Source organism: Akebia trifoliata, chromosome 11, assembly GCF_017979445.1.
Source record: "Akebia trifoliata isolate Shusen 1 chromosome 11, ASM1797944v1, whole genome shotgun sequence".
Taxonomy (NCBI): domain Eukaryota; kingdom Viridiplantae; phylum Streptophyta; class Magnoliopsida; order Ranunculales; family Lardizabalaceae; genus Akebia; species Akebia trifoliata.
Genome location: NC_141385.1, coordinates 48,181,429 through 48,195,583, shown reverse-complemented (window position 1 = coordinate 48,195,583; position 14,155 = coordinate 48,181,429). Strand labels below are relative to the sequence as shown.

Sequence of the window (14,155 nt, the reverse complement as noted above, 5' to 3'; positions counted from 1 at the left end):
TTGATGATTGGGATTTATCATCGGGATAAGTATCTCCGAGATTTGTGTTATTTGGATGCTCATAAATCTCTACCATTTGGGATAATGTGTTTTTCCCATGAGTCATTCTTAGGAGTCAACAGGTCCCAACCCTAAATAAATTAAGGTTCCTCTTTCCCCAAATAAATCCATTTTCGGATCAAACTTAAAACATTTTCGATTGAATTGAAGGATACGATGGTCAGATGAGTGTGCTCAAAGCTGTTATTGTATTTTTTGTTAGATTATGAGAAATTTAACAAAGTTTATTTTCCAAATGCGTATCCTATTCTATGATACTTATCTCTAACCCCTTCAAAAAGTACTTTTATAGCTCGGCTATCCACACATGCAGGTTGCAGTAGAATTAAACCAGGATGTTGATAGTTATAGATGGTGTGAAAAAAAAAAAAACATTTCTTATGATCCTCAAAATAACTGTTTTAAAAATTGGCCTTGAGTTGGATCAGATTAGGTAGCTTTCATGGGTTCGTGTCAAGTTAGTAAACCCACTTTTCAAAAAAATCAAAAGATGGGCCCAGTTCAATCTATTTGATTGGTGATCTGATTGACTCGATCGAGTTTTTGAATTTCATTTGTTCTATTTGTCAAGTGATTTTAAACCTAACCCTCATGTTTTGGTAAATATATATATTTTAGATACACGTGTTTTGAAACTGATGAGATGTCCACTTGATCTATGATCTTCTCTTCCAAACAAATGGGAAATGATCCAATACTCAGATCAAATCCGTTAATCGTTTGGGCCAACAATTTGTTTGATTATTACAACATTACTCATAATATTTCAATTTTGACTCATTCTACTTGTGAATCACCTTACTCTTTGCACCACCCCAAAATTTCAAAATTCTCATTAAACCGATACCTTATTCTTCATCAAAGAAATTGAACATTATTTTCTCTCTCTCTCTCTCTCTCTCTCCTTTGCTCTACGCTCTTCTTCTACGTGAGTTTCAATTAAGATTTAGTGATTTAAGAAGTAATACCCTTAAAACTTACAAAATAGGTTAAAAATGACCAATAGAAACTCAACCCCTTGAAATTTCATCGGGTCATTATTAAATTCTCTAACAAAGATTTATTAAGTTTAGCTCAAGAAGATTCATCCAACAAAGATTTAGTAGGTTCTTACAATTCATATTGTTTACTATTGAGTTCATTCAAGTAAATCCGGTAGGATCCAATCGAGTTTCATTATAGAATTGTAGAGTTTTATTTATTTATTTATTTATTATTAAGGTCAATTTGATCATTCCCCATTCTTTAAAGAGTCGTGATTTTCTAATGCCCACAAGTTAGAATCATAGATTTCTCTCGTGCATCCCCATGAATGTGTGGTTGTGCATCCCGAGGAATATAATTTGTGATTCTAACACATGCCACATCAGCGGCAAATGGTGGTGTGTGCCGGAGGTGGGCATCAAAAAATCATTATTTTTTTTTTAAATTTAACTACTTTAGGTAGAGTACGGTGGAGTGATTGTTTGCTCATAGAGATGTGGCATTAATGACATAAGCATTAATAAGAGAATTTTTCACTCTCCTATCATAATAAAAAATCAAAATTTCCTAATAAGATCATCTTCTCACATTAAAAAGTATGATCCAATACAAAAGTGTTATAGAAGATGAAATTCTATGAATTTCAAAAAAATTAAGAAAATATATTTGTCACCATTGTATTTTAATTTTAAATTTGGGTGTTCGGTAGTCGTCCATTTTCTACGCCATTGATCAAATTCAAAAAATTTTATTTTATTTTTTTACAATGAAGTTTTTCATAAAATTTATAAGGTTATGCGAATATGATAATTCATGTGGATCATACAATACCTTTTAAGATTGGAAATATTAAAATAAAGATTTATGGGCAGTGGACATGTGGGCAGGAGAGGGAAAAATTCTCTTATTATTGCTTATGGAATCAATGCCACATGCCAAAATGGTGTTGGTTTGTGAGCAAACAATCACTCGAGTGCAGTGTAGCGAGCTAAAACACTCGAAGTGGTGAATATTTCTTTTCAATTTATTTATGAGTAATGATTTTTTGACAACCCCCCTTTGACACACACCCCCTCATCACATAATTATACATTATTTGCCTCGAGATATATATAATTACAAAAAAATTTCTTGTGTATTCTGAGGCAAAATATCTACGATTCTGTGACAGGAGTGTGTGTAAGAGGGGGACGTCATATTATTACCGCTCTTTATTTATGAAAGAAACTTAGGATAATTGTTTTTTGGATCGATTTTTTTCACTGTAGTCGGCTGATGTGGAAATGGCACAAAATCATAAATCCTTTTTCCTTGTGTATCTCGAAGAAATGATCTATGATTTTGTATCTTTACCACGTCAGCCGAGTGAAAAAAATTTAGAACAAAAATCACGACTCATACAACTTATCCCAACTGAAACCCCCGCCAAATAAACGCCGAATCGTAGACGTGACCTCACCCGTAAAACGATGTGCGACGTGGAAAGTTATGCTTCGCTAATACGTGTGACAGGTATTAATGAGTAGCAACGCAGGTTTCTTTCCTCTCATGGAAAGTAAGCCTTTCCTTCTATGATTACAATTCCTCCTCTCCTTTCTTGAGTGAACTTTCTCCTCTTTTTCGACGTTTTCTTTTGTTCTTTTAAAGCTATAAGAACTGCGCGCTCTCTCTCACTCTCTTTCTTCTTTGATTCCTCAGGTTTTCTTTTCTTGGGTTTTGATTGATTCTCACAACCTTTGGTAGGTCGATGAACTTAAATTTCAAAATACCTTTCTGTCCTTTTTTGTTTTACGAATTTACTCTCACGGGTTTGTTCTTCATATATCATTCTCTATGTTATAGTGATTCTGAAGTGGGTTTTTGTTTCTTAATCGATTTTATATTTGTTTGTTTGTTATCGATTGTAAATTTGTAATGGGTTCTTTAGTTATAGCCAAATTCTGAAGTGGGCTTGTTTTGTTTTACGTGGAAAACAGTTGCAGAGTTCTAATTATGAGAAATTTGATAATGTTGGATGTGTGTGTCTTATCTTTCTTTTGTTTGGAATCTTAAAACCCTAGAAGTTATGGGTTTTTTTTAGTTCTTTACATCAACAGTTTAAAGGAGTTTTTTTTTTTTGGTTAGTACAGGGAATCTACCACTTCGAATAAAAATGGGGGGTTTTTTTTTTGGTAATATTAATTTGATTAAATTCCGATCGAGATACTATGAGTTTCTAGGATTTTGAGTTTGTTGCTTTGGATGCAGGGGCGGAGCAAGGATTTTGCTCTCATGGGGGCAACCAAGAGCAAATTTTTTTTTTGGTGGGGCAACCGGTAGAGGAAAAAAATTTATGGGGGCAATAACGGCGGATTTTCTTATCCCCCGTTGTTATCTGTCGCAATAACTTATTTATCTTCATAGACTTCAAAAATTCTTGTGGGGGCAAGTGCCCCCAGTGTTAAATCCACCCCTGTTTGGATGATTAATCTGTTTTGGGTTTTTTTTTTTTTTTTGGTGCATAAAAAAGGTGCTTTAGTTTGACTATAGTCTGGCATGAGCTTTAGAGTCCAGTATCATTAAGAAGAGAACTCATATATTGCAATGCACTATTGGAATACCTATTATTTTGGGTACGAGTTAGAGATGTAGTGGGTATGTTATTCTTTGGATGTGTTGATATAGGATTACACCTAATACAAGTAAGGGGACTGTACTAAATGTTTTTATGGGTTTTGTGCTGTACAAATATTGTGCCATGTTATTTCCCGTTTATAATCTTTATAGTCTTAGAAACTAAAAAATAGTTGCGAATTACATTAGGAAACGATGTCATGCTCTAGTATGAGACATACAAAAATAACTTACATGATGTAGCACAACAAGGATGGTAGATTATGGTTGAATCCGACTAGCCTTATTAAGATAGTGAGGGAAAAAGGACTTACTAAGCCTCATCCACCGTCAAAATGACCTTGAGATGCGCAAAACAAATCAACGAGATCCACAATAAATCTCAAGGTCAAGTTTTACGCATCTGGAGGTATTTTTGATGGTGGATGAGGCTTAGGAAGCCCTTTTTCCTCACTATCTTATTAAGGAAAGGGTTTCTCATTGTGGTTAGGTTATAGCAATATGAGGTCGATTGGTACTGGGTCCATATGTATCAAATGTAAATTATTCAGTGTAAAGTTAAGCTCTTTTAAAAAAAAAAAAAGAAAATCAGCTCAAACAGATGCTCTCCTGGATGGTAGATGATAATTGTGCATTACGAGACTTGAAAAAAGAAAACCTTGAATAATGGTTCTCATCAATTTCATGGGTTAGTGTTTTTCCCCTTATAGAAGAGTGTAGTACCCCTGTTGGACTACCAGCTTGGTGGCGGAATTGTTTGTCTATTCTTTGATATCTCTCTCCTCACTTTCTCTTTGTACTAATTGTCATCAGTGAATCACTCTATTTCTGTTTCTGTTAAGAGGAATGTTATTGTATCTGAGTATGGTCCTAGGAATTTCATGTGGAATAGTATGGCACTTGGTTTACCTTACAGTTGTAGTGTTTGAAGACCTATTATCAATGGTTTTTTTGACTTGCTACAGGTGTTATATTTTGAGTGGGTAAGGGCATCTTAGTATGTTTCCAAGAGGGTAAGTGTTGTGTTGACTCTCCTCAAATTAGAATTTTCTTTTCTCTTTTCCCTACAGGATCAAAAAGACCATCTGCTGCTAAACCTTCTTGACCTAGAATGGTGAAGGTCAGTTGTGGGACTTCTTTTTAGGACAATTGGACATAAAGTTGAGATAGCTCATTCTCGTATAATTCTTTTTACTCAACTTTGGCCTCCTATCCTATTATTCCGAGTTTGGATTTCTTTGTTGCCTTCATTTTGTGGTCCAAAGTTTATTCTAAAATAGTTGTATACTATTATTTGGACAATTGGACATAAAGTCGAGATAGCTCATTCTCATATAATTCTTTTTATTCAACTTTGGCCTCCTATCCTATTATTCCGAGTTTGGATTTCTTTGTTGCCTTCATTTTGTGGTCCAAAGTTTATTCTAAATTAGTTGTATACTATTACTTGGACTATCTCATTACATTAGATCTAACATTTTTTTTTTTTATTAGTGTAGAAATTATTTGAAAAGTAAGTGACCAAAAGATACAAACGAAGGAGGCTGAGGTAGCCCCCATAGAAAACCAAAGATAAATAAAAAAGCAAAAAAACGAGCAACCAAAGGACACTAAGAGTTACATATAGGACCCCATCTGAAAACAAAAACATCAAAAGAAACCCCCAAAAAATCCTTGCTCAAAAGATTAAATCTAACATTTGATATTTGATATCCTGGGAAAGTATCATTGTTGATTTAGGTTCAATGTGCAAAGCCAATGGTTATGCACTAACTGACATTTTTCGTCATTGTGATTTGGATAAAGAATTGTGGGCTTCTTTCTTTCTTGGGTTTTGTATTAGGTAGGTTATCCTATGGTCAGGGTTAGATCTTTTTATTAGCTGCCATTCCTTAAGAGGTAGGATGATTTGACGGCTTCTGGTTTTTGCTATCTGCTGGGGCCTTTGGGAGGAAAGAACTATAGGAACTTTAAAGGCAAGAATTGTGACACTCCAACCATCATTCTCAATATTGGATCAGTTTTTTTCTTTTGAACAAAGTGACAAATCTGAATATAGGGCCCTCTTCTTTGAAGGCTTCTTTGAACAAGGTTGTATTCTTTGTTTTTGTAGAAATACATTCTATATTTATCAAAAAAAGAAAAGAAAAGAGATACATACATAATATATAAGTCTATGTGCACACATGTAATCTGCTGACACCTTACCTAGACCTAGGTTTTCTCATTTAGATGTTTAACTCACATAGAGAGCTTTTTACATGACCAAAGTCTCCTAAAAGTGAGTCAAATTTGGCCTAGAATTTGGTCGTGGCTTGTCCTTGTCAGTTTCTGAGTTGTACTCTTTTTCTCATTGTGCATCGTAATGAAATATACTGTTTAAGTGGCTTTACATGATAATAAGACCTTGCCTTCTTCCTTTGAGCTTTTTACCAGACGCCTGACCCTAACAATTGCTGTACTAATTGACTTCTGCTGATAGTGTTGAATGTTCACCCATGTGTGTTTGTGTGAACTACATCTTGCATTTCCATTCCATGCCAGTCTTAATAAATCTTTCATCCAATGTTTGCAGTGAGGTGTATCATGTCCTTGGAATTAACAAGAGGAATTGAAGGTGTAGAAATTTTGAGAATCCTTCTCTAGTGAGGTTTATGTTTTACTATGGATTTGAAATGTAAAGGGAGAACCTGGGTTGGGAACTTATGTCAGAAGTTAGAGGCTATGTGTGTGGAGGTGGAGACAGTTGGCATTAATGTTAAAAAAATGTGTGAAGAAGTTGTGCAAGATTTTCTCCCTCCAACTGCTGTGGACCCCATTAAAAAAACAGGTTCCGAATTATCTTTGGAGCAAAATGCTGATGTTGGAACCTATAAAAAGTCTGATGAAGATAACGCCAAATATCGTATAAAGGAGAAGAAATCTCCTCGTAAGGAGTTGGGGGTAATTGCTTCTGCAGATAAAGATTCAAATCAAACATCATATTCCAATGGAGTCAGCAACGTAAATCCTTTGCTTGGGATCTATAAAAAGTCTGAAGTACCTAGTGACGAAGATCCTATAAAGGAGAAGACCTCTCCCCATAAGAAGTTGGGGGTAATTGCTCCTGTAAAGAAATATTTGAGTCAAACATCATTTTCCAATGGAGTCAGCAATGTAAATCCTTTGCTTCTTCCATCTTCTGTGGATCCTGTTAAAGAGGCAGGTTTGGACTTATCTCTGGATGGATCAAAGGCAGGTATTGAGGATCCTATAAAAAACAAGGTGCCTGCTCCTGGACTGTCAGAAGAAATTGCTCTTAAAGGGGTAGATTTGGACTTATCTCCCAAAGAGAGCAGATTTCTTATGCATACAAGATCAGGTGCAGGTACTGAAGAAGATCCTCTAAAGAACAAAGTGCCCACGCCTGGGCTGTCAGAAGAAATTGCGCCCATCGAGATTCAAGCATCATTATTAAGCAATCTTTGCGACAAAAATAATATGGATTCTGTTGAAGGTGCGGGGTTGGACTTGCCTCTAGAACAAAATAATGATAGGGGGATGTATAAAAGTTCTATGGCAGGTATTGAAGGAGATCCTATAAATAAGCAACCACCGCCAACCAAGGCATCAGAGGGTGCTCCTTCAGGTAGTGATTTGAATTCAGCATCTTCTTTCAACATACTCGGCCATCAAAATAATGAGAAAGCATGTGATACACCAACAAAAATATCATTCCCACATTCAGTTAAACTTATGGGGGATAACTCCTCTCCAGTCTGTCCGGTTGTACCCCATGAGAACAACGTTGTGGAGATTAGACCGACTCCATCCAGCAGCGTTCTAGTGGACTTGCCTCTGGAACAAAATAATGATAGGGGGGTGCATAAAAATTCAATGGCAGGCATTGAAGAAAATCCTTCAACTGAGAAACCACCATCAACTGAGGCATCAGTGGTTGTTCCTGCAGAGAGTGGTTCGAGTTCAGCATCATCTCTCAATGTACTTGGCGATGAAAATAATGAGAAAGCATGTGATACACCGACAAGAATATCATTCCCACTTTCAGTTAAATCTACGGTGGGTAACTCCTCTCAAGTTTGTCTGGTTGTACCCTGTGAGGACAAAGTTATGGATATTGGACCCACTCCCTCCAGCATCATTCTATCCGCAGAATGTAACGGTGACTATTTCTGAGCCTTACATCACTACATTTGTTTTTTTCCTTTTGTTCTATTATTGCACTAAAAACTTCTGTTTTTGGTAGCTCCAATGGGATTTTTTACCAATAAGCTTGAGAAGGACAGTTTTTCAATTTCCCCTCTTGAAGTTAGTAAGAATTTGCATAAATGCATGACTTGAAAACTCTCTTTCTTGGACTCTTTTCACGTTGCCTACTAAAAATTGGACATTCGGCTACTTCTTGTTGGTCTGAATTATCCTAACTTGATTGATGAGAGCATGTGTAGTGCCTTTAAATTGTTAATAATTTAAGTGAATCATATCAGAATATTCTCGCAATCCACAGGAAGCTATTATCAACATACATTAGACTTCAATCTTGCCTAGTTTGTTCTTGATTACTTTTGATCATGTTATTTTGAGATGCAGTCACTGGTGTGGGTTCAGGAAGATCAGACGATTACAATGCGAAGCTCGCTGAGCTTAATGATGATGTTAAACCCATCATGGAAATGATTGAAGAATTTGATGATGTGAAGCTTGGGGAAAGTTGTGTAATTATGGACAGTAAAGAGACTTTCTTCATCTCTCCCAGGGCCAGCAACCGCAGATCCTACAGGGTAGTACATGCTCTCCTTACCCCACATTTCTCTATCTATATCTTTTATTCACCTAAAGATTAACTAATAACACTTCTTATCAGAAAAGAATTCAGGATGCGTTTGCTTCAAGAATGGGGTCAACAAAGCAACGAGAGTACGAGCAGCTAGCCATTTTACATATAGACTTACACGCAGAAATCAACCCAGTGAGAACCAAAGGGTCACTTCCATCCACTCTCACCAGAGATTTTGACTCGAAAAACTTACCAGCCCATGATTTATGCGAGTCTGACTGGGAAATTCTCTAGATAATACGACCGGTACTGTGTAAATTCCCATGCAACCCAACTCGTTTTGCAGCACTGCCTGTTGATGAATATGATGTATAGCAATAATCATTGGCCAAACTGCCTCAGTTGATTATGAAACAATGTATAGATAAGAGCTGGGACTGATTCATCAGTTCTAGAGATGGAATAAATACTTGGATTTTTTTACTTATTTATAAAATTGAAAAACTTGAATATGGGTTCGATACACATTTGGTTTTGTTTGTGGCATTTACTGGTGGCATTATACAGCTTGGATCTCATTTATGGTTTGTCTTTACTTTTCATTGCCCTGATACTGTAGGTTTTCATCTTAATACTTGTGATTTGTTGCAATGCTCTTCTATTAAGTGAAGTTGCAATAAGTGGAACTTGGCTTCGAATTGATAATCTTTGATTTCAGATTCTGATTAAGGATTGTGAGAACTAGATTATTGGATTCTCCTTTGGGTATTCTTTCCAAAAAATGATTTAGTGAAAAAGAAATTAATTGTGGAATATGAGCTGATATTCTCACTACCATCGATTGTTTCATTCATCTTCTTGAAATCTTTTTTGAGAGAGAAATGGATTTTGCAATGAAAAGCCAAAAAACAGTTGTGCTTGGACTTATAAATATTTTTATTCTTGAGATAAAACAAAATGAGAACAACGATTTAAAGTTATTGTGGCTCCAAAGTGGAAGAAAAATATATAATTTTGTGCCCTCTTGAGGAGATCAAGGAATTTCTTTTGTAGTTTTAGAATCTCATGTAACAAACCTACCTTCTGTGTAAATTTTTTGGCATATGAAGCATTTAATCATCAAAGAAGAAGAAAAGTGTCGATTCATTTGAAAATGTGATATGATTTTGATCTACTAATTTTCATCTACTTTTCTAAGGACACACGATGAATATAAATCTGGATATCATCTTACTTACCAAAAAGATTGCTCGAAGAGGGAAAGAATTCAATTCAATATTCATAAAATGATAGGATGATCACTACTTTGCTCTTCGAATGTCAAATCGTTACATGGAGAGTATTGGAGTAATTAGACCGGGGGCACAGATGAAACAATCAACATATTAGACTCCATTAATTCCTTCTTGGATGCACTTTCTTCTTTACTGGACAATTATAGTCATCATGCATACTACTTATGCACCCAAACTTCCTCTTCAATTGCATCCACATTCCCCCTTTTCTACCATCTTTCCTTGTCTGTCTCTTCATTTTAGAGCACTCTTTCTCCAACTCCATCACCCTATTATCCATTCTCTCCATCTCAATCCTCATCACTTCCTCACCCTCACCACCATCCGTCATCACCATCTCTGACCCATCACGAGAATCCTCGATCCTACTAACGATCGTCTCTCTTAAATGCAACTGACCCACAAACAATGCCTGCACCACCACCCGTAATGGCAATCGCTTGTTCTGTGCAGCATGAGTGCATGCTTCTTGTGTCATTTTCTGGCAATCCAACATCCGACACACTTCCTCCTTCTCCGACTCTGTAAGGTAGCTGTGCTTATCCAAGTAAATATCAATAGCGTGATATATTCCATCTGAGCCTCGTTTCGTTGCAATCGACGTTGCAACCAACATTTCTGCTAAGGATATAAACATATCCTTCTTCATATCTACATCGCTCGCTACCTTGGCTAAGAACTCTTCTATTAGCTCTGCAACTATAATCAATCCCGAATTGTCCGAAGAAGTGTAATTGGCATAGAATGCCTTCAAAATCCTCTTCACACATTCGGTATCGTATTGCACTTCCTTAGCATAACCTTGAGAAGGTATCAATAGATCTTCAGCACTGGCTTCGGTTAGTTGTCTTCCTATCCTGATCTCGAGGTCGTATCTACAATTCAAGCTGGCTTGCAAGGCAATTGCGGTTTGGAGCATTTCGAGCAATAACTTGCAAGGAAGGAGTCTTGTCTCATCAGGCAAAAGCTTCACCATTGTTTCAATAACCTCTCTTTGGTAGCTCTTCTTACAAACCAACTCATCATCTTCACCTCCTTCAATCCTGACATGAGTCCACTTCTTCGTGTATCGTAGAAGAGACCCAATCACATATTCTGTCCGAACTCCAGCTTTAATCATCTTTGACATCGTGAGCTTGTAAAGTCGGAGAGTTAAATTGGTTAAATCTTCCGATTTCCAGTCCATAACAAAGAGTCTTCTCCTTGCATTCGGCATGTATTTATCGTCATTGCCATCATCTTCGTTGGTAGGATTCTCAATTGGTTCTCCAAGGATTCGGGGATCGATAAGGGCCTTTCCAACAAGGGAATCCAAGCAAATATCAACCAAGCCTAGATACATCGCTTGTTGAAAAACATGTTCTGTAGTTTGCAAAGCCTTAACGGAGTCGTTCCAAAGTAGGCAAACTTTATGGTGAAAGAAGTTGAGAGTCTTATTTAAGAGGTTATTGGGACTGTGGTTTTCAGTCATCTCTAGGTAGTATGCAATGCAAATGAGGGGAACAACATTGTCGGCCGACATGTCGGGTTCAAACCCATAGAAGAACCTCATGACAAGCTCAAAGGTTTTCGAATCACCAGGTATGTCTGGGAGAGAATAAGATAGTGTTTCTTCATTTTGGAGTAAGATTGCTAGCTTTCCCGATCTTTCAACGACAAGTTTCTATACAAGAAAAAATTAAATGAACAAAAATGTCAAGTCAAGAGAACCCAAATAACATGAAATCAGATAGATTATGTTCTACGATACTTGAAAATATCGATTTTTAAGTGTGAATGTTGTCGATTCGATGCTTGTATCAGTCCAATTTTGTATTCTATTCTTGTTGTGTCTTGGTATCAAAGATCATATGTATATGTGTTCTTAACTTCTCATCATCAACCTCTCTAAAACTACTACTTATTACATTGTTTCTTTGTTTTAGCCTTTTAGGGACTAATAAATAAATAAATAATTTGAAGGGGGTGGTATTGGAAGTTTTATTCTTACTCTGTTTAAATAGTAGGTCCTTCCATGCACGTGTAGATGGACATCTGATGGAGTTATAGATTTAGAAAACCTGAAAACAAAGACGTAAGTGAGTATGTGTGTGTGTGTGTGTGAGAGAGAGAGAGAGAGAGAGAGAGAGAGAGAGGTTTAATTACCAAGAGTCTTTGGTTTCTTTAATGGCCATTTTGTTGAAAATGTAATGGTGGTTGTGTTATTGTTTGTTATGGATTTGGAGAGTGAGAGATGAGATTTTAAGGAATTTGTTTTGTTAGAAACCTAACAACTTTGGATGACTGATTCAGTTTGAAATTTTGAATTAGCTTTTCCGGATTAGTGTTTTAAAAACCGGGCCAGACCGATGGTTGGACCGGGGCTTTCTCTCTCCTCTTTTTTGTTTCAATAAAAACAGGGGAACGAGGCCTATTTTTCTGGATTGTAAAATGTATTTATTTTAAAATATTAAAAAACTTAAAGAGTTGTAGGTACCCATAAAATAGAACCTAACGATTCCGATTCCTATTAGTTTAGTTCCATTTCAGATCCGACTCTAATTGACTCCAAAAAATAATCAGAACTAGGGTTTTCAATTTCGCATCTAGTTAAATGGGTACCTATTACAGAACCCTAACTGTAACATGGATATTGAAGATGATAAAACAAACATCCAAATCGAGTGAATTTCAACTATCCATTTGGTGATCCTATTCGAAACATTCTTTTCTAGAGGAGATATTGTTGAAACTTCAATAGAATTTTTATTATCAAATCTTTTATTTTAATTTAATTTATTTTAGCTTCTAGTTTATTTATTTATTTATTTTTTTATGACATTTCTACCATCAAATTTTGTTGGACACTTTCACATAATGATATATGCTACTTTACATAATCACTTTTGGTCTATTGGCATGAGCATCCTCTTTTGAGTTGAGGGGTAGAAGAGAAGAAACAATAAAGTTGGAGTTCGGAGGAGTATTTTTTTAAAAGAAATAAAGTTAAAATTTTCCTCAAAATTCATGATGAGCATCGGGCAGCTAAGTTGGTATGGAAGAACTGCTGCGCCGCGGGAAATCCTTCTCTATACAAGTTCTCGTACGAGGTTTTTGAACAGAACTTAGATAGGCGAGAGGTGTAAGCACCGCGAGGTGTGAAGCGATCTCGTACTAAACGAAACGACTTTCACTTTCCATAACCAAAATGAAAGAGAGTCGAACCTATTCCTGCAATTGCGGCTTTTTCTTCTAGGGCTCGCTACCTCTTTAGTTGCCGCCCCCTACTTGCTCATTCGCCCCTGTCTCGTCAAGCTCGCCCCTCTCTCTAAAGGGCTTATGCACTCCACTCGCAGGTCTCGAAGACTGAATTTAGCTGCCAACCCTAGTCAGCAAGTAACAACCAACAAGCAATGACTTAATACCAGCGAACGTCTTGTTTTATCATATAGAAGTAGAAGATGACATGTACAATGCACATATATCAAAATGACTTATTTGTAATTTAAAATATTGATTGAAGGGCTTCTAAAGTTTACATGGTAAAAAAAGTTAATTTTGTAATTTTGAAAACTAAATGTGATAATAGAGGCATGGGTTGCAATTTTCTTGTTTTTGAACAAAATGACCCTCTTATATTAAATTTAAAGAGCTGCCATCATTACACCTCAATTTCTTCAATTATTTTATATCCAAATTAGGGATTAAAACACACTCTTCAAACATTAAAAGGTTTGACTCAAATTATATACAAAACATTATAACACTTGTTCAAATAATTTTAGTAGTTGTTTGCGATTATGATTAGGCTCATATAAAATCCTAAAACTAAAAAATAAAAATCTATCAAAAAATACCAAAGAGCTTTTATTGGCACCCCAACTTTTACTTGCTCTCAATCATTCCCTTATTTTCTTTATTTTTAATTGGGCTATAATAATTACACTTGTCAATGGATATTAAAAAATCCGGATCTGAATTCGATTCAAAAAATTGGATTCGAATTTGGATGTTGTTTTAAGATTCAAATAGGTTTTGGATACAAATTCGGATGTTGCAAAATCCAATTTGATAATATCTGCTCTGATTTGATAATAAAAATCTATCAAAAATACCAAACAGCTTTTATTGGTACCCCAACTTCTACTTATTCTCAATCTTTCCCTTATTTTCTTTATTTTTAATTGGGCTGTAATAATTACGCTTGTCAATTGATATTCAAAAATCTGGATCTAAATTCGATTCGAAAAATCAAATATTATTTGAATTTTTTAGATATCGGATTTGAATTCGGATGTTATTTTAAGATTTAAATGAGTTTTGGATACAAATTCGGATGTTGCGAAATCCAATTTGATAATATCCACACTGATTTGATAATAAAAATATATCAAAAAAATACCAAAGAGCTTTTATTGGCACTCCAACTTCTACTTATTCTCAATCA

At 35.7% G+C, this 14,155-nt stretch overlaps 2 protein-coding genes across 9 annotated transcripts; one reads left to right on the top strand and one right to left on the bottom strand.

Moving 5' to 3' along the window:
- The first annotated feature begins 2,620 nt into the window (after window positions 1–2,620).
- On the top strand, window positions 2,621–8,946 carry LOC147392274 (uncharacterized). Of its 8 annotated transcripts, none has more exons than XM_086459550.1 (6): window positions 2,624–2,783; window positions 3,292–3,347; window positions 6,233–7,819; window positions 7,904–7,969; window positions 8,266–8,438; window positions 8,522–8,946. In XM_086459550.1, the coding sequence occupies exons 3-6, from the start codon at window positions 6,322–6,324 to the stop codon at window positions 8,726–8,728; spliced, it is 1,944 nt and encodes a 647-aa protein (XP_086315676.1). In that variant the 5' UTR covers window positions 2,624–2,783; window positions 3,292–3,347; window positions 6,233–6,321; the 3' UTR covers window positions 8,729–8,946. The 8 variants fall into 8 exon arrangements, with proteins under 8 accessions (XP_086315680.1, XP_086315674.1, XP_086315679.1 ...); XM_086459549.1 differs by having other exon boundaries at window positions 3,292–3,410; XM_086459554.1 differs by lacking the exon at window positions 3,292–3,347 and having other exon boundaries at window positions 2,621–2,783; window positions 8,527–8,946.
- Window positions 8,947–9,728: 782 nt separating this feature from the next.
- LOC147392273 (Phototropic-responsive NPH3 family protein) lies at window positions 9,729–11,903 on the bottom strand. The gene is made up of 3 exons (XM_086459163.1): window positions 11,875–11,903; window positions 11,720–11,789; window positions 9,729–11,392 (listed from the first exon to the last, which is right to left on the bottom strand). Exons 1-3 carry the CDS (start codon window positions 11,901–11,903, stop codon window positions 9,830–9,832), a joined length of 1,662 nt encoding a protein of 553 aa, XP_086315289.1. The 3' UTR covers window positions 9,729–9,829.
- Between the last annotated feature and the right edge of the window lie 2,252 nt (window positions 11,904–14,155).